The 20,307-nt window shown below is 37.9% G+C and overlaps 1 protein-coding gene across 5 annotated transcripts in view; it reads right to left on the reverse strand.

Moving 5' to 3' along the window:
- Positions 1 to 1,452: 1,452 nt before the first annotated feature.
- The window catches only part of usp54b (ubiquitin specific peptidase 54b), a 100,941-nt gene continuing 82,086 nt past the window's right edge, over positions 1,453 to 20,307 (reverse strand). For 3 of the 5 annotated variants that reach the window (XM_052611491.1, XM_052611490.1, XM_052611495.1), the window contains 12 exons: positions 20,114 to 20,285; positions 19,324 to 19,500; positions 18,551 to 19,166; positions 17,801 to 17,928; positions 17,519 to 17,677; positions 16,271 to 16,390; positions 13,270 to 13,438; positions 7,707 to 8,578; positions 7,019 to 7,140; positions 6,567 to 6,707; positions 4,421 to 4,589; positions 1,453 to 4,178 (listed from right to left, as the gene is read on the reverse strand). In XM_052611491.1, coding sequence (XP_052467451.1) covers positions 4,066 to 4,178; positions 4,421 to 4,589; positions 6,567 to 6,707; positions 7,019 to 7,140; positions 7,707 to 8,578; positions 13,270 to 13,438; positions 16,271 to 16,390; positions 17,519 to 17,677; positions 17,801 to 17,928; positions 18,551 to 19,166; positions 19,324 to 19,500; positions 20,114 to 20,285 — 2,958 coding nt within the window. In that variant the 3' untranslated portion in view covers positions 1,453 to 4,065. The remainder of the gene's footprint in view (positions 4,179 to 4,420; positions 4,590 to 6,566; positions 6,708 to 7,018; positions 7,141 to 7,706; positions 8,579 to 13,269; positions 13,439 to 16,270; positions 16,391 to 17,518; positions 17,678 to 17,800; positions 17,929 to 18,550; positions 19,167 to 19,323; positions 19,501 to 20,113; positions 20,286 to 20,307) is intronic. The other 2 variants (XM_052611493.1, XM_052611494.1) reach the window with 2 other exon arrangements.

A 20,307-nucleotide genomic window follows, 5' to 3' on the forward strand; every position in this document is an offset into this window, starting at 1 on the left:
TTAATATATTAAAATAATGTAATTTAAATTAAAATGCTGAAAAGCTGAATACACATTTTCCTCCATTCTCTAACTATTGTTTTTATTAAAACAAACAATACCTTTCTTAAAACTTAATTTACGTTTTAGTGGTTAATTTAATAGATCAGTGTCTGTTAATAAAAAAAGTTAGAAAAACAAATAGCTTTCTCATAATGGTAAATATTATCAGTGCTCGGGGGCCCTTATAGTCAAAACGCCTGAGAACCACTGTTATATTTACATGGGTTAATCTAGAAAAACAGACAGGATAAACTTTAGAAATTGTAAAAAAAAAAAATTCTTCTACACTTTAATAAAATAAACATGTGAATAAAACAAAGATTACACAGCACTAGAAAATATTTCTACTAGTAGTTTTTCTATTTCAAAATTTGATGTCTATTTTAATGTGCTCTATATTTGTTTGTGAAATTTATTAGCAATTTCTGGGTGCAACTCGTTTCTACACAAAATATTTTTCAGTAAAGAAAAACTGAATGCTGTAGTAATGTCCAGCCTTTTTGATAATTTGCTTACTGTACTGTATGTGTGTGAGGAGTTTCACAGTTTGTCATATTTTGTATAATGTTGTATACCAATTTGAAATACACTACAGAAACATAATCATGACCACCTCTTTTATGATATTATAGATATTTTGTCTATTTAATTTTGTGGGAGCTTCCCTTGACGATTAAAAATAAGCTGATTGGGAGGAATCGGTCATTGAGAGCTGCAATGAACAGCTTGAGACACACCAAGTAGCTGCTATACCTTCTCAACCCATGACACGGCTCTTCTGTACTTTAAAGGTGCAATGTGTAACATTTACAACGATCTATATATATATATATATATGTATGTATGTATGTATGTATTCCGAGGTGTATAAAGACCTTCCTTAATGAACCGTTTTGTTTTTATTACATTAGATTGAGCAATTTCTATCTACATACACCCTTACATGGAAGATCACGTTTCGTCACTTTGTTGTTTTTGTGAATAAAATACAGACACAATGAACAAGTACATTAACATTCGCAATACCATCAATTTATTTAATAATTAATAAATAAAGTAAATATAATTCCTTGATTTACCTTTGTTAATAAAATCTCATTGCTCTGTCTTTACCGACGACATCTTTACCTGCTTCGTCCACCGTAGCTTCACTAAAGGGAGGGGTGAGCGGGGAACTGAGCCATTGGTAGCAATTCACAACCTCACCGCTAGATCCTTCAAAAATTTACACACTGCACCTTTAATGTCTTTAGTAGAATTAATACTGCAAACACAGCAGTTGCATTTGTGTAATAGAAAAAAGGCATGATGCAGATGGGAGGATCAGTGGGAGGATTTTGATAATGGTATACATTAAAATATTTGATATAGACTTTGTATCATCAGACAAAAACACTCAGACAACGAGTGTAGGCGTTTGTGCAGCGCCCCTGCTGGAGTGCATTGGTAATAACTTTATTGCAAAAATACAAGTTCACTCAACTTCAAGCCTTTACAAATGAGTCCCAAATGGAGAACCTTGAAATGCCATTGCACTTTGAGAAACCCTCCTCCTACCAGCTACAACTCGCATTCAAAGGCTGTTAACTGTACAGACATCAATAAGTAAAGATTCAACATTTCAGCAGGAAATCATTTTCATCCCCAGTATATAGGAAGAAAAGAGAAAAATATTTGATTTTGTCCCAGTCTGACTCTTTGCTGGTAGTTCAGGAGAGCGCATTTTGCATAGCATACTCGTACATCACCGTTGCTACATTCTCAAAAATCCTTTAAATGAAAGGAAAGATGAATAAATGAAAAAAAAAAAAAAAAAAAAAAAAACAACAACATATCTTTGCGTTATGGCCAATCTTTGGTTAAGACAAAGTTAAATAAGATCTAGATCTCTTTGTGTTATATCTTTTATAATCATTTTAATTTCAGCCCTCAAAGGCTTTTAATAAAAAAATAATACATGTCACACCACAATATGATTCGAATGAAAAGTTTAATACTGCACTGATCATATTATATTGTGATACGAAACATCTGTTGCTCAATATTGGATTTCCGTTAATCACAAATCGCTTTACGTTTATTTGAATAACAGTATGAAAGTATTCCTTGTTCAAGGCCCCATATACGTAATACTGTTCACATTTCAGGCTAATGAAGCTTTGCATAAGCTCCATCTATGCTATCAGAGCCAAACATTCTTCAGCTGTGCTGATTAAAGTAAAATCTAGAAATAATATAGATTCTACAACAATCGAATGGGATGAGACCCCTCAACTATTACAGGCCTGAAGATCCATCATGTGCCAGACTCATAGCTGTGGATTCAGTGTCACTGCAAGTTAATCAAGTTAATAAACAATAAAAAGGAAGCTTAACTTGGCATATCTCCCTCTATAAACGGGAGAACTGTCAATGGAATTAAAATAGCAGTTTTTCTCCAGCTTTACACTTCTGAAGTGTACTATACTTGTCTTAATGCAGATAATAATTATTACCACTAGAATTGATTAACATTTCATAATGTCATGACGTAGTTTCTCCATTCCTCTGTATATTCCTTAAGATGTCATCGTTTTTATGTTTTTTATTACCAATAAATTCATTTGTTAGTGAATGTTCAGTCAAACATGTACACATCCTTTGCCTGTAACACGAGACACAAAACAGCTGTGTGCTACAGGGAATGCCCGTATCAGAGAAGTAGGAGGAAAAAGGTTAGAAGAAACAGTCTGGTTTCACGCTCCACGCCAGGGCCGCAGATTTACATTCCTGCTCTGACAAAAAACACCAGAGCTGAGAGATGACACCGTACAAAACATCTCGATTCACTTAGTACATGTTGAAGTATTTCGTATCTACATGACATTAACCAAAAAATTACCAAAAAAACATTTGCAGGAGAGTTGGGAAAAATGTTGAGCAAAGCAACGACAATTCTGGTTGGTTTGCTGAGAAATTAAATCTGTGGGACATGCGAGGAGGATTTTTTTAATACACTATCAGTCAAAAGTTTGGAATAATTAGAATTTTCCAATGTTTTTGAACAAAGTCTCTTAAGCTCACTAATGCTACATTTATCAGATTCAAATACTATAAAAACACTATGAAAAACTATTACAATTTGTTTTAGATTTAAAACCCATTTTAAAGTGAAATTTATTCCTGTGATTACACCAGGAGTGTCACGCAATCCTTCAGAAATCATTCTAATATGCTGATTTGGTGCTCAAGAAGCATTTATTATTATTGTTATCAATGCTAAAAGCTGTCATGCTGCTTAATATTTCTTTTGGAATATGTAATATTTCACAATATCACTGTTTTTACTGTATTTTTGATCACATATTTCAAGAGACATAGGAGACATATCTCAAAAACATAAAAAAAATCTTAATGATTCCAAACGTCGGACCAGTAGTATAAAAGAGGGCAGGGATACAATAAGCCCCTCCCCTTTTACCACCCAACACATGCACACACGCATACACACAAACACACATTTATCATCTAGAGCAAGGAGGTACTGTGGGTTTCTCCTCTGCAGTTAATTCAATGCCGGAGTTAATTAAGTTAAGTGCTCTGGATTGGATGGCTGACTGTGAAAGTCTGAGTCAAGACCCCACACTTCTATCATTGCATGCTGCCTTTCTGACCAAAGATCAGTCACACACACACACACGCCTCAGCCCCCAAAAATCACGTCAACCCAGTGCTTTTAAATAAAAAAAGTTGTCTCTATATCCGTCATGCTGTGGAACGAGTTTCAGGGCCTTTTGCATGGAAAGATTTCCCGACTAGAGCAGGGCAATAGAAGGGCATCCTCCCAGGAACAATACAGAACACAGGGTGATTGAGGATGGCATCAGGTCTCGGGACATGCTCCTTTTAGTTCTCCAGAAAAATTGTGAAGAGAATGGAATGGTGTGTGCAGAAGGGTTGTCCAGGGGAGCAAATGCATCTTTGGAAACGTTCCGGGCTAGAGGACTTGGTTGTGTCCAAAGCCAATTGGTTGGGGGGAGAATTTCAGAGAGGATGTCTTCCAATACACCTCACTGCTGGACTGTAGTGCTTCCGACTGGAGAGAGCTTGACGCCGGTCAAACACAGCCAGAAACTCGGAGAACCTCTGGAGACGTCCTGCAGTGGGGTAGGATGGAGTGTGAAGGACAGGATTCAGACCAATCAAAGAAAAAAAGCAACAGCGCTTATTCAACAGCAGGAAATTAAAATGAAGCGAATGCAGGCTGTTTAGCGGGGAGGCACTGGCACCTGGACTCAGTTGCAATGCAATGGCAGAAACATGAATACGGAACAAGTGGGAAATGGCTCTCTGAATGGAATGGGTGGTTATGGAAGTGGAAAACGAAAGTGAGCTTTACCTGGGACCACTCTGCAAGGCCCAGGCTGCTGAGACAGGGGTGAAGCTGATGGAAAGAGATGTAGATAGCTGGGCTGGAGCAGATGGAGGTCTGAATGAGACAATGGAAACTGAAGGCAACTAGGTGAGTACATGGAGCTGTGATATGGCGTAACCCCGGATTCCCCTAGCTAGGTACACACACAACACACACATACATTGATATGCACAAGGAAGAGGAAAGAGAGAAAAAAAAGAGAAGAGAGAGGTAGGATGGGGAAGAAGGGAAGAGATGGGGAGTACAAAAGTAAGGCATGAAAGAATCAGGGGCCTTATTTATAAAAATGCACATAAGATCAGATTTGATCCCAAATGAAAAAAAAGAGATTTATTAAAGTGATGGTTCACCCAAAAATGAGAACTATGTCATAATTGACTTGCTCTCTTATGGTTTCAAACTTGAATTATTTTATATATTCTTTTTTTTTTTAATCTGTAAAACAAAACAAGATATTTTGAAAATAAATTCTTAGCCTTTTTTCTTAACAATGTTTTGGACCCCAATGACTTTCGTTGTATAAACCAAAGCAGTTGAAACATTCTGAAAATATCTTCTTGTGTATTCAACAGAAGAAAGAATGTCATAAAGGTTAGGACTGAAGTACATGTACATGAGTACATGATCATAATTTTAATTTTTGGGTGAACAATCCTTTAAAAACCGATGTGAAAATGTTCTTACACAAAAGGCAATTAAAACACACCCATATATGCTATTTTTCGAATCATGAAATGGTATGCCAGTGCATGCTCACATGATTTTCTAATAATTTCAAGTAATGCAAGCACAATAAGACGCAATAAATGAATGAATAAAATGATAAAACACAATTACATGCAAAATAATATACTAAAACAATATACTATTATTCATGCATACTTTAATATTTTAATACAAACATTTTTTTATCTATTTTTATTTACATTTTATATTTATATATATGTATATATGTGTATGTGTGTGTGTGTGTGTGTATGTATGTTATGTATGCCATATAAGCATAAATCAATATTTAAAACCAAAACAATTTTATATTTCAAAAAAAAAAAAAAGTGTCATTTTCCAGTTCATACCATACAGTCTGCTGATGTTGAGGACTTGAACTTGAAGAATAATTTGATTGAATTATTAAGAATGCAACATAATAAATGGCAAAAGTGGGGACTGGTGAATAGTGGAAAAAAAATGTCCTATTTATTTTTAAACTCTCAAATAGCTGGATTGGGTAAAGCGCTTCTCAGAGTAAAGGATTAATGAGAACATGGTCTGAAAAATAATGTGCATGTAAATGAGATTAATGAAAATTTTATAAAAATGGATCAATGACAGGATAATGAATTAAATATGTAAATATACAGTATGGCCAGAACCTAGAATCTAGTAACCAGATTTGATGCATTACGTATTTCATATGCACTCACTTATGTACTACAGAGCAAGAAGGACTTGTATACGAATACATTTGGTATGATGACTAATATATATATATATATATATATATATATACTATATTATATATATACACTTTATAAATGAATGAATAAAACTAGTGTACTGGTATACCAGGCCTTTTTCAAATGTAGTGAAATTACAGCATATGGACACAGGATGGCAGTATGACACAGTAAGACAATGTTGTGCATGTATGTTTAGAGTTTCCTTGTGCAATGGTGCACGTGGATGTAGTGTGACAATATATTTCTGGCATGCATTATATAATAAATGAATGCCAAAACACACTATATACACCAAATGACTTAGAAAGACAAATATAACTATGGTAACTGTTACTGATGTAAATGCAGAGTACATCAAATGACCTAAAGCTCAGCAGTTATTGACAAGGGACAGGCAGTGCACACAGATCAGGCTAAAGTGGCAGTAGTTGTGTGTTAGCACTCTTCTGCATAGGTGACAGCGCTCTTATCAGGTTTCTAGGACAGATATATGATTCCTCCCCCATCGTTTGGCCACTCTAGCAGACTCTTGAACGCCAGCAGTCGCTAGTCGCAATATTTCACTCTTAAATTTAGCCATTAGTTAGCCCCTCAGTTTAAACAGTTTAAATAAGAATAATTTTAGTCTTATTCATGTATGGAATACTTACGAAGCTTCGGGAGACGGCAAGACGGTTCTGGCGACGCCCTATGACCGTTCCACTCAGGCTACGAGCAATACGGCGCAGGTGATCCACGTCATACTGGTCTTCCTCAACTGACTGATGCTCTTGATGGGCCAATGACAGAGGCTACAGTGAACAAAGAGTTACTGCAGCAAAGAACAAAGACTGGAAGAAACCAGACAACACCCAAACAAACTCAACATGTGCTAAGAGCGCTAACAGTGCACTGCATGAAAAACAAGCTCTGAGGTGGAGAGAAACTAGACATAACAAAAAAATTGTTTTAAATTGAGACCGTCATCCCTCTTTAAAGCACCAGCAAATAATAAACAAACAATCGAAGTAAATAAAACCTAAATGATTTAGATAAATGGTGGGTAACAGTGAGAGCTTATTAATCAGACCTATAGACAGGAGTACAGCACCACATATCTTACCATGTTCATGTATCCAGTAGGGCTGCAACAACCTGGTGGTCCATAAACAGTTCTCTCAAGCTCAGCTGTGGGGGTCCGAGAGCGTCCCACTCCAGTGAGCAGCTTTCGTGCAGTTGGAGGTACTGTCCGAGAAAATCAGGTTTGACAATAATGACATTTTTGCAACATATGGTTCAGTTGGTTAACATTAATGTATTAGGCATAATAAACAATTTTTTATGATATTTATATTTATAGACACTTTTTTGTGTAGTAGAGTTACTGTGTTTATTTGTCTATTCAAGTTAACATAATGTATATATGCATATTTCGGTGCAAGCATACAACTTCAATGCTGACTGTAGTCTAATTACTTGCACTGCTTTAGCCGGGATTCAAACCAGTGTCAACCAGAATAGCAGACAATAACAAGAACGCTAAAAACTGCAGCCTCTTTTGTGCATCTCGATGCCAGAGGATTCACATGACAATCTTGAAACCATTCTGGGAAAATCTGGGTGGGGAAATCTTTTGCCTTCATGCTAAATTCCTCATTGCATGGATTCCAATTGAAATTACTGGACTGTGCCTGTAAGAAGTGGCCAAACAATGGCAAATGTGACCGCACCTGTAGTCCAGCCAAGACAGAACTTTTAAAGTGCACGTAAACACACTTAGTGTGAGACAATTTAAGATGTTGTTAATTTACCTGGTCTCGCAAGAGCAGGTGAGCTGGTACCACGCAGGGCTCGGCCAGGACCCGGGCCAGCCTGCAGACTGGCCTGGTAAAGTGAGTCCAATTCAGAGAGTTCCTGGTCCTCGGCCTCTGTGGGTTCCAACTCCATGCTCTGGAATTTTGAGTACTTAGGGATGTTCTTCTTCCTGGTGCTCATAGGACTGCGAGGAGCAAGGTGTCTTCCAGGTGTCTGTTCAGGAGGTGTGTCATAGGGGTTGACAATTGCATCTAGATGGTCTGGGCCCCAAGAGGACCAATGACTGGCAGCAACAGGTGGGGTCAATTTGGTGCAGGGCTTGGAAGATGCATGCAGGGTCTGCCATATGGGGGTTCGCTGGGGTACTGGTCCCTTCTCCTCAACAGGGTTGGGTGGTGGACTGGGATTGCTGGATTGGAGTATTCGGTCCGGACTATCTGTAGTGCCCTGCCACAAAGGAGGATTTGGAGATTGAGAGTGCTGAAAGCTGGAGACCTCTTCGTCCTCTCCCAATACACCCCAGAAGTCAAGGGGCAAAGAGGGTAGAGATATGGCAAGGTGCTTGCGTATGGGCATGATCCGTATGCCTGATGCTTGGAGAACATCCGATAATCTGATGCCACCCCATTCGTCCTCATTCTGGGTCGACCAATTGCTGCGTTCATGAAGCTCTTGAGGCTGTGGCTGAGAAGAGGTAGGCCGGAGATTGAGTGATGGGCGGCTAGAGGGCTGATATGGGGAGTCTGTACAAGAAGAGGGGGATTTCATGTGTCGAGGAGAGGTAGGGCCAAGCACAGAATCCTGATTGGTCTCAAAGACCTCTTCCTGATTGTCTGTCAACAAAACTTGGACCGGGCCAGGCTGTTCACTGAAGAGGAGAGAAAAGCAAGAGAAGGATCTTGGTTAAACACTCCCTGAAAATAAACATGGTTATCTGAAATTAGTACAGTCCCATTAAACACTATCACTCAATTAACATAACTAATTTAATTATGGCAAAATTAATTTATTTGATGGCATAATTACTTATTTGGAAAAGGGAAATAAATTAACTTTGTTTAAATTTATGGTTTGCAATTAAAACATTAAGTGCTAAAATCACACCAATGCTGTTTTTGTTAAAAAAATATAAAAAATCATTTTCTTTGTTAAATTAAACCTGAAACACTTTAAATTAAAAATTTTTTAATGAAAACTTAAGTTGAATGACATTACTTTGTACCCCTTGATGCTATTATTTCCTTGTATATATAAATGTGTATTATGTGTGTGCCGAAATGTTTTACATTTTTATAGTAAGTCACACATAAAATGGACATATACATTTCAGATATATTTTATACTGCCACATATATGCAGTATGTACTCATTCATTAAGGCAGACTAAACATAAAATAAGCAAGAAACCTTGAGTTCTAATGGGTCTTTGATCAAATGGCGTTCTATTTGTAAAACAATACTCATTCACTCATTTCAAAATATTTATTTCAATGTCAACGCATACCTGAAAATGGTTTTGCTGCAAGAAATCCATTCTTAACACATTTTCTAACTCAAAAAGTTAATGCTGCCAAGGACCAAATTCAAGGAGACCTGCGTCCTTCATACCAGTATTCATGAGCCACTTCTCATACAATGCACACACACACACACACACACACACACACACACATCCCCACTTATGTTCCACACTATGTGACCTTGACATCATTTTCATAGTCGCAATATAAACCAGTTACAACAGCCATAAATATGCCCAAAAGCTCCCCAGAAGTGGAGTGTACGGGAATGAGAGTTGGCTTTGCTCCAGAAGGGAAACCTGCTCGCTATCTGTATACATCTCTAATAAAGCAGAGCCGAGTATCCATCAGAATACCAGCAATCCTCCTTCATCTCTACTGGTCCTCAGCAACCCACAGATGACCCGTGTGATAGATTCATTTTCAGATAAATCTTTATCTAATGTGAGGTAAAAATCCCCTGAAATATGCAAACACTCAATCCACAGTGTTTTTATTGCAGTGTGCAGTTGCTTTTAGTGCAGGTGAGTAGGGAACCCTGAATCTGACACTGTTAACACTCCTGGTGTCTAAGAAGGGTTTTCAATATATATTAGTATAGGACATTTATGTTTTTTTAACTGAGTATGACAAGCTTAAGCATGCTTTAGCAGTCTGGACAACCCTTTTATCTTTTAGATTGGTAATATTTCATTTTAAATGGGCCATTATTACAATTACTGACATTTAACCTAAAAACAATTAATACTGTGGTTTATTTTATTTATTTATTTATTTGAAATACAACTGGTTAAATAGCTGCATATTAAACCGAATTAATTGGAGAAACTATACAGTCTTATGTTGTAACAACATTAAGCTGTTAAGGTTGGTTTGATTATCTGAGACATCTATTGATGGCATATATATATATATATATATATATATATATATATATAAAAAATATATAAAACAAAATGTAAACATTTTATAGGTTTAAAAAAAACTAATTTGAAATATTTTACAGTGCCCCTGTTGAACCTGCTTACTGTAAGTGTCCCTGGGATAGCCCTGGCTGGAAATGAATGGTGTAAAAAAGCATTATTCGGGGATAGGTGGTTCCTGGCGGCTCCTGCATGTCCTAGAGTCAGTATAGAGGCAACTGAACAGGGAGAAGTTCGGTACAGAGGTAAACACCCCTGATTAATGTGCTAGTGTGCTCATTTACTGTAAATACATCCTCAAGCACTACATTGGGTAATTACCCAAGGGACTTTGGCTAGGTCCGGCCATATATCACATCAACGCCTTTAATCGATGGAGGGGAAAGAGAAAGCAGGGAACAAGAAAAAAACTAATAAAACAACCGCATTCCATGGGACACACTGCCACAGTGACCTCTGCATTGTTCTGAAAGGCTACAATAATGTCTGAAAGTTACAAAGATATTTTAAGCTAGAACTGCATCAAAATCATAGAAATATAACAATATAACCGGAAAACAAAAATCCAGCATAACAATTTTTTTTTTTTTTTTCAAATGAAAAAACAAAAACAAATGAGTAGACAAGGGTTGGCTGTACAATACAATCCCTGACTTTGGTACAATACCAACCTTGGTACTTTGGTACTTAGGTAGCATGTCATATTTGCATGTCGAATAAATAAAAAATTTACTAACAACTGTAATAAGCATGAAACCTGTGGACACAAGGAGTGTCATGGAATTGACAACAAATTAACATAAAAAAAATATATTAATGTATTAAAAATAATAATAACATATTGATAAATCTTGTTAAATCTAAATATTCCGGTGCATAAAGGTAATATATCATATTTGAGCAGAATATATTAACTGTTATTTTGCTCTTATTATTATGCTCTTACAAACCCAAACTGCATCCTTTTTTTCCCCTTAGTTTTTGCGTAAATTGATATGGTCTCTAATAGTGATCGACCGATATTGATTTTTTATAACCGATACCGATACCGATTATTTGCATGTTTATGTACCCGATAACCGATATGCAGAACCGATATTTATTTACTGTTATACTTCTGTTTCTGACAATTATTACAACACAAATGAGCTGAAAAAAAAAACATTTTATTTATAACAATCACTCCTTCCTTGCATACAAAAAAAACTTTATATTTATACACAAATAAATAGAGGGGTCTGAGTCCAAAAAATTTAAGTGCACTGTGCAAGTGTCTTTGTTTTAAAATAAAAGCTTTGATGAGGTAAAAAAATAAAAACGGGTAAAAAAATAAAGCACAAAATTGATTCTAACATATTGGTGGGGGCGGGAGGGCTATTTAGGAGTGCATAGCTATTTAGTAGTGTAACTTAATACTCCCAGTTAAGCAGAACTAGGTTTTAGTGTAGAAAACAGAGTCTTTCAGCATTCTGCCCTGTAAGCCTGCTTCCTTCAAAAATTTTATGCAGTGGCCGTGCTTGAGGCTTCCTGATCATCAACCCAGTCAGGTGCTGAGCAATATGAACGAACTTTTATCCCGAGACTATATAAAATTAAACAGCACTTGTCAGTTGGCATTTTATGATCTAGATTCAATCTAACGTTAGATCATGAAATGCCAACTGACAAAGTGCTGTTTGACTATAATTTAATCAACCGCGATCGCGCATGGAGATAGGCTAATAAATAATTAATTTCCACAAAGCGGTATATGTATATGTGTATTAGCTAAATAATTCTTATGTAGTAAATGATAATATAATCTAGTGTGTTTAAACAAGATAATCTTGTCAAAAGTTTCATTCAGTGGCATTGCTTGAGGCTTCCTGATCATCAACCCAGTCAGGTGCTGAGCAATAGGCTATGAACGAACTTTTTTTCCCGAGACTATATAAAGTTAAACAGCACTTGTCAGTTGGCATTTTATGATCTAAATTTAATCTAATGTTTAATCATGAAATGCCAACTGACAAAGTGCTGTTTGATTATAACTTAATCAACCGCGATCGCGCATGGAGATAATAAATAATTAATTTCCACAAAGCGGTAGGCTATATTTATATGTGTATTAGCGAAATAATTGTTATGTAGTAAATGAAAATATAATCTAGGGTGTTTAAACAAGATAACCTTGTCAAAAGTTTCATTCAGTCGCCGTGCTTAAGCCTCCAGATCATCCGTCAGTTGCTAAGCAATATGAACGAACTTTCTCTTCTAGACTAATGGTGAGCAAATCCAACAGATAGAGAATTAAATTCAACGCTTTTCAGAATCAGAATCAGAATGAGCTTTATTGCCAGGTATGTTTACACATAGCGTACGAGGAATTTGTTTTCGTGACAGAAGATCCGCAGTACAACAGAATAACAGCGACAGAACATAAAACACATAATAAAAGAATAAAAAAAACATTTTTTTTATTTTCAACATGCACTCATTCATGTCTGTTTTATTTAAATCATGTAAAGATACGTCTTTATTGGAGCAGGACATGACGAACACTACATAACTCAATGAGTTCGTCTCAATTGTTTAGAAACAAGCTGCATAAATTAACTATATCAGGAATTTATGTCTCAGATCTCATTTGTGCATGTCTGTTATGTTAAATAAAGTTGATTAATTAAAGCAAACCAAGTAGAACATATACTTTACCTGTGCACTGAGTTGTTGTTGACTGATCTCCTAAGACGCCCGGGCTGCAATGGCGGAAATCTCAAAACGGCCACAAGATGGCGCCGTAAATCGGCGAATCCGATATTACAAAACCGATACCCGATTATGGAAAAATGCTTAAATATCGGGAAAAATATCGGTAAACCGATACATCGGTCGATCACTAGTCTCTAATACACAATGGGTTTTATTTTACTAAAAATTAACTATTATAATTGATTTATAAATTTCATAATCAATACATTTCATTTTGATTCTTTTGATCCTTATGCATCAACTCTGCTTTCATGTTTCACAAATTACATTTTATGTTGCTATTGTACGGGTCTATTGAGGTCTGAGAGAGAGTACACATTTGAACAAGCGGTTAAGCAGGACAAACAGGGTGACAGTAGAGGTACCTGGTGAGCCCCTGTGGGCGGCTGGGCTCCTGTTGCTGCTCTTGCTCTTGCTGCATGCGCTGCTGTAGGCCCCGCGCTCTCCTCATGCATTTTTGCAGCTTGGCGTCAGCAGCCATAGTCCTGCTATGAGTGTTAGCACTGCCCTCATGCATGGAAAATCTTAAATTAGCTATAACGCAAAAGAACAACAAAAAGGGAAAGAAAAGAAGAAAAGAAAATGCAGAAAAGAAAAAGGAAGAGCTGAGTTATGAGGGGCCGGGATGCAGACAATTTCTTTGTTATAGAAACGACAAAGTAGTGAAGTTGAAAGAAAGAAGAGAGGGTGATGGTGGGATACAACCCACCTTTCACCCCAGAGTGAGCTCTAGGCCATTCAATAGGCCAAGCTTTGCACACTAGTTCATCAGAGCTGTCACATAGTTGACTGCATGTAATGGGTCAATAGCAGTAGATTGCATCAGAAGTGTCATGTCCATTTAAAAAAAAAAAAAAACGTAAAAATTAAAATCACAAAGGTCGCAAAAAAAAAGTCTGCCTAAACTTTTCACGTCTACATTTGTCCAGTCCAAAACATTTATTTGTCTTATTTTACTTCTCTATTGATTTACTAAATTGATTAATTTATTTCTTATTAATTTATATTATATTATTTTGTTTTTATATATTATTTCTTTGTATAGTCTTTTTACATTTAGATTTTTTTTTTAATTTTTTTTATTATAATTACAGCAAAAACGACAATATTGATTTTCTGTGGTACACAAAGTTGTTATCACAAAAAAATGCACATTAAACTATGGATCCAGAACTGCTCGATCAAATAGCTGCATGACACCCCGGAGTTCCATAATTTTCACGTTGCCTTTCTAAAAACACATCGCCTGCTGTTGTGCAGTATTTTGCTTCCTGAACAAACCCATTCACAATGAGTGACATAAACAGAGTTCAGAACGATCATAATATATGGAGAAGCACTGGGCTGCTCTGCTTAATGACAAGAGAGAAACCAACAACTGTGATTGAGCTTTTAAGCCCTTGTTCGCTATGTGTACAAAACAACATGTTGAGATCCATCACACTGATTAACTGTTAATTGCATCCCAATATGAGTTTGCATTAGGAAACAGTTGATTTGGTTGCTCTCCCGTCTGGGGCTGCATGGAAAACATAGGAGGTTAGTGTTGCCATGGTTCACTTGAACCTGTTTCATTTAAGTCTGTTTTTTTTTTTTTTTTCAGAACATTTACTGCTGTCAACACCAGGTGAGTCTGAGCTAGCTTTAATTGCAGATGACATGCATCCCTTTCAATGGGTAGGAAAGAAGCTGATGGCATTCTGGGAGATGCAAAGGGATGAAGTTTTAGGACGGCACACCACAGACACGGGAAGCAGGACGTAGACACACGCAAAACCAATAATGTACTGCAGGGTTGTGGCAGGCGTTGCTTTCATTTGGCCAGAGGTACAGGGAACTATTTTTTTTATATAGTGAAGGCATGACCTTATAGGCTGCCACTGGATCTTAGAGGCCTGTATGTGCTTTTGGCCAGATCGGATCTGTCACGACGAGACAGTGAAAGGTCTCCGGGGATCTGAAGATTGGAAATATTTACAAAATATGTCTTCCCCTTACATATAAGTGCTGTGCCTCATATATACAGACATGAACAAACATATATACACATGTACAGTGAACAAAGCGAGACAGAGATGGAGGGTTTGTAGACTTGGGTAGTGGTTTGGAAAAGGTATAAATAGATTTGTGGAGAGTTTTGTATGGCTGAAATTGTTCTCTGCTCATTAATCATTCAAGCTAGTATACCAGCACTTCGGACAAAAATGCTGTTGTTCCAGGTAAATGAGAGATATACTGTGCAGCCACCTTTTTTGTTTTAATTTGGAGAGTGCTGAGAGATTTAGGTAGGATTGTGTAGCAGTATCCACATATGACGGCTGAACACTCACAATCCAATCCAATCAAAAGGGATTTATAGAGGTCAGGAATGTTATGATGATGAATCTAGAATGGATTTAAGTTTGCGTGTGGCCGTGAGTGTGGCCCATTCAAATGCTGTTCCAGATGGAGGGCTCACACACAGAAAAAAGGGTTAAAATTGTTGCAGCCTCGGTCTGTCACAAATTGGGGCTCTCAAATGGCCAAAGTTGAGTACTTTTCAATAATACGCCACTGTCAGCAGTATTGACAATCAACAGGCAGAGCCACATGCCCAGTCATCCAATCAGATTGTGAAAATCTGTGCAAATGGTGACTCTGATCACAGCACCAAGAGAAAAGAAACAGGGATGCACTGAATATTCAATTAAAATAATGATAAGAAAATAAAAATAAATGTAATTCCTAAAAAAGTTAAACAAAAAAAAAGATTGTAAAAAATTTAAATAAGCGCAATATTTTCATGTTATCAATAACCCATAAATTTCATACTATTTTGTATAAATCATTTAAAAGTAAAACACTAGAAACTAAACTTAAGCTTTAAATACTAAGTTAATTTAGGCATAAAACATTATAATGTACAGTATGGAAAATGTATATTTATTTTGAGATTTGTTAAGATTTATAAGATTACAATTAGCAATTATTTTTTATATGACAATGGTAATCTAAATATAAAAATAAGGGAAAATATAAAATATCTCTAATATCTACCAATAACCAATGTAGTACCAATATAATGTGCATCCCTAGAAAAAACATAGTCAGGATAATGACAAATAATATGCCACGCGTATAAACAAGGAGAACAAGCACACAGAGAGACAAACAGAAGCAAAGACACACACACAGGGTGCTGCAGGAAGGGAAGGCAGTGCTGGGGTATTACTGGTGGGTTTGTGTCATTTTGCGAGGACATGAATGTTTTCGGGAGCTGCTTTCTAACCAAACGGACCTAGAAAGTGCATAGGGTAAGTGACGGTTACCCGAGCGGACAACGTAGGAGTTGGGCATAGCAAGCAGAGGCAGGTTAGAATTACTTACACACAGCGTGGTGGGAGAGCGCCAGGGCTGTAGCTGTATCCCCAGCTTGCTCCAGGCGCAGCGACTGCTCTAAGAGAGAGTCAGCCTCCGCCAGGCAGTGCTCAAAACTGCCCCCCTTCCCTGCAATTAACACACCAAGGCCAGGCCTCTGAGAACACGCTCATACACACACAAACACTGCTCACAGGAGTCCCCACGTGTTCCCGGGAACACGCCGCTCACAGCGTTTGCATGGCTTACCGGGAATGGAAATGTCCACTGAGACACAAGCGCATACAGTCTAACGACTGCCACCAACACAACTCAAATTAGACACGTTTGTTTGTACACACAACATGCACGCAGACTAGGGAAACTCTGATTCAAATGTAAGATTTGAGTTTACATCTCTTTACAGGCTCCCATCTACAATATTTATACTATAATACATGGTATTACAATGATATTTCAATTCTTCTATCATTTAAAGATCATGAGACATTGCATTCAATGTAGAGTTGAGAAGACAGGAAAAGGTAAACTTTTATTTCCAAACTATCCCTGCTGGGAAAAAAAAGTCTGAGGCAGCCTAAAATGGTTTGCTGGTCTTTGCTGGTTTAAACTGATTTCTCAGTATATGGCCAGGTTGGTATTAAGTTTGTGTAGCTGATTGGTCAGCCCAATCAAGTCAAAAGTATGTAAACCCCCAGCTCAGAAGCATTCAATCAGACCAGTATAAACAGCTTAGAAAGCCATCAAAAATCAATTCAGAAAACTGTAATATCAACCAAAAACCAATATGGAACCAATATATTGCACATACTTAAAAACAAGCCTGAAGTGATTTGCTGATCTTAGCCGGTCTTAGACTGGTTTGTTGGTCTTAAATTTGTCTAGCTGGTTTCCCAGCATGGCCAAGCTAGTGTAACCAATATGGTACTGATATAGTGGGCATCCCATAAAACCAGCCTAAAGTGGTCTTCTGGTTTTAGGTGGTTTAAACTGGTCTCCCAGTTGGTGTTAAATTGACCTAGCTGGTCTCCCTTCATGGCCAAGCTGGTGCTAAGTTGGTTTAGCTGGTCAGTCGGCCTGATCAGGTGAAAAGTATAAAAAAGAAAGAGAGAACTGGACAAAATAAAAAGAAACCAGCTAAGCACTTTTTGTCGATGGGATTAACCACAATGCAAAGCTGTGCCAACTTTCTCATAAAACACAAATTCTAGCTTCTTTCATTTGGTTTCTGACCGTTTGGCCCTGTGTGGTATTTACCCTGGTGCTGAAGTTCGTCCAGGTCCATGAACTTGCTGGGTTTGGGGTTGAAGCCCTGTGCTGCTTCTCTCTCCTTCTCCTTCTTCCTCTGGAGCTCATGCTGCCTGGCCCTGCGAGCAACTTCCTCTTGCAATTCATCTAGTTCACTGCGCCCCTCTCCTACACATACACAAAAACATAAATAAGTAACAACAATATTTATGTCCCAGTTAAACACTTGACATGAACAACCTGTAACAATAGTGGGTTAATGCACATAGGCAAAGACCAGTGATGACTGACCCAAACTCAGTGGACTGCTACTCCAGGTGGGTGATTTGAGGTCTTGCAGAATGGCACTGCTGCTTTTGGACTTAGGCACTGTGCGCCAGGAGGGCCCAGATGTCACGGGTCTCTTACTGCTGCTGTCCCTGAGGCCGAGAACAACATATGTCACTGAACTCATAAGAATGATTCTCAGAGTCTATGTAGTAAATTTGTCTGTGATTGTATACTGCAGCATTACAGCTTATGGTTCAGCCCTGGACAGATAATTATGATATACTCAATACTGTTTTGTTGGCAATATACAATTGACCAGCAGTAACAGTAACCCAGTAGTATTGTGAAATATTATTACAATTTAAAATAACTGTTTTATATTTGAATATATTTTAAATTGTGATTTAAATTTCTGTCAAGTAAGTTTTGCATAAATACACTACAATGTGATTTTTGGTTATTCAGATCTTTTGGAAATTGAGCAACAACACATTTCTCTGCTTGGATGAGCAATTCCTGGACAGCCTTTCTAATATATGAATTCACCCACATGCCAAAAAAAGCAATGAGAACACAGAACAATAGTGACGATTCACAGTATTAAAGCATAGGTGCCAAAGCTGTTGTGGATTTGGTCACCTGAATCAATACATAACTGGCAGATTACCCAAATTGCCATTGTTTAGTAAATAAATAAATACATACAGTACATATGAACTGCACACTGTAAATATATATAGGTTAGTTAGTGTAGGCGAGTTGCTGTGTTACCTGTGAGCACTGGTGCTGGGGTTGTCGCTGAGGGGAATGTCCATGCTGATGGGGCTGTTGCTGTTCCTCTCACTACTTTCGTAGCCACTCTCCATCCTCTGGATCAGCCGAGGCTGCTGTTCCACACATCTTAAAGGTGGCGGGATCAGTAGATGCTCCACCCCCGTTTCTGGCATACACCCTGAGCCATCGGTCATGCCTCCCGTCTCTGCTGCTGCAATGTTGGACCCCTCCACAGCCGCCACTGAGACTAGAGCACTGTGCCCTGGTGACATCGGGTTCTCTGGAAGAGGGGAAGGTCTGAGCGTTGCGTAGCCAGGCGGCAGATGCTTTTCCCGGCTAAAGATACTATCAATGTTCAGGGCCTCTCTTCTGGGTCTCCATGTGGGCCGATAGTGACCTCCACTGGAGCTGGACTTGGACTCACTGCTGGTGCTCTCATCTTCCCAATCTCTTGCCCGTGCCCCAGCCTCCGAGCCGCCCACCCCTGAGCTAGAGGAAGACAAAAGGGGTCTGCTGTGGATCATATTCATAGTCTCTTTATAGTCCTGCAGATGGCCAGTAGAAGAAGGCCTTGGTGTACAAAGGGGAGTGGCCTGGCCTTTATGAACCTCCCCTGAAGAAAAAAAAAAAATCAGTCTTTTACATTCATGAAAGTTAGATTTTTATTTAATTTTTTCAACAAAAAAAACATGTGCATTCTCAGTTTGATTTAGCATGACGCTTTTGCTAGTGGAATTTATATTAGAAAGCGTGTGTGTTTGTTAAAGTACCAGCAGTGTCCATGCTGTTCTGGGAACCGCTGCTGTCCTGATTACACACCACAGTTCCCTGAGAGTCAGAAGAGAAATGGGAGGCCACGGACTCATGGTGTGATCGAGAGTACTTGTAGCTGTAGCTGTCTGTGGAGGAGTCTGTGCGTGTGTCACTTGAAATTGAGGGCTCCCTCCCTGATGACAACAAACAACAACAGGAGAGGGCATTTAGAAATAGAGAAAGTTGGCTTCAGCTATCCAATGCAGCTGCTTAAAGGTCAGATTTTAAAGGGATAGTTTGCTCAAAAAAATTTAATCTGCACATTTAACTCATCCTCGTGTCATTCCAAACCTGTATGACTTTCATCCTTCCATAAAATTGGAAAATTCAAAGTATGTTTAGATTGTACTTTTTGATGTGTGTTCAAGATTAAAAAAGAAAGCCAGAAAGGCTGTGAATATGATTTGGCACTATATTTCAAGATTTCTAAAGCAATGGTTCTCAACTAGGGGGCCACACCAAACTAAAGACAAAACAAGCATTAATAAACAAAAAAACAAGTAAAAATTAAGATAAGCCTAATTTTTAAAAGTGCTATTTCAAATTTAACTGAATGGATTACAGCAATCACAATCTTTAAAATTTACCCTTTTGTGTTTCATATGGATTTGGATTGACTGCATTTTCACTTTTAAGTCAACTATTACTTCGTCGTCTGATTCTAAAAATAAGCAATGATAAATAGGATTGTTTCTTTTTTGTTTATCCCTTCTTTTTTGTTTATCTCTCACTTCCTCTTAGTCTCACCGGAGTCTTCGCTGTCATAGCCGGCCTTGCTGCTGTGGTGCAGGTCCAGCTGTGCTGCCAGCATGTCCTGCGATGACACGGGCGTCCCTCGGGGGTCAGCGTACAGCAGCAGGAGTGGCTGGTAGTGGCCTTTTATACATCTGGATACCACATCCTTCCACTTGGGTCCAATCTGTGATAGTTTGGTACATTCA

Source organism: Carassius gibelio, chromosome A12 (genome assembly GCF_023724105.1).
Source record: "Carassius gibelio isolate Cgi1373 ecotype wild population from Czech Republic chromosome A12, carGib1.2-hapl.c, whole genome shotgun sequence".
NCBI classification, from domain to species: Eukaryota; Metazoa; Chordata; class Actinopteri; order Cypriniformes; family Cyprinidae; genus Carassius; species Carassius gibelio.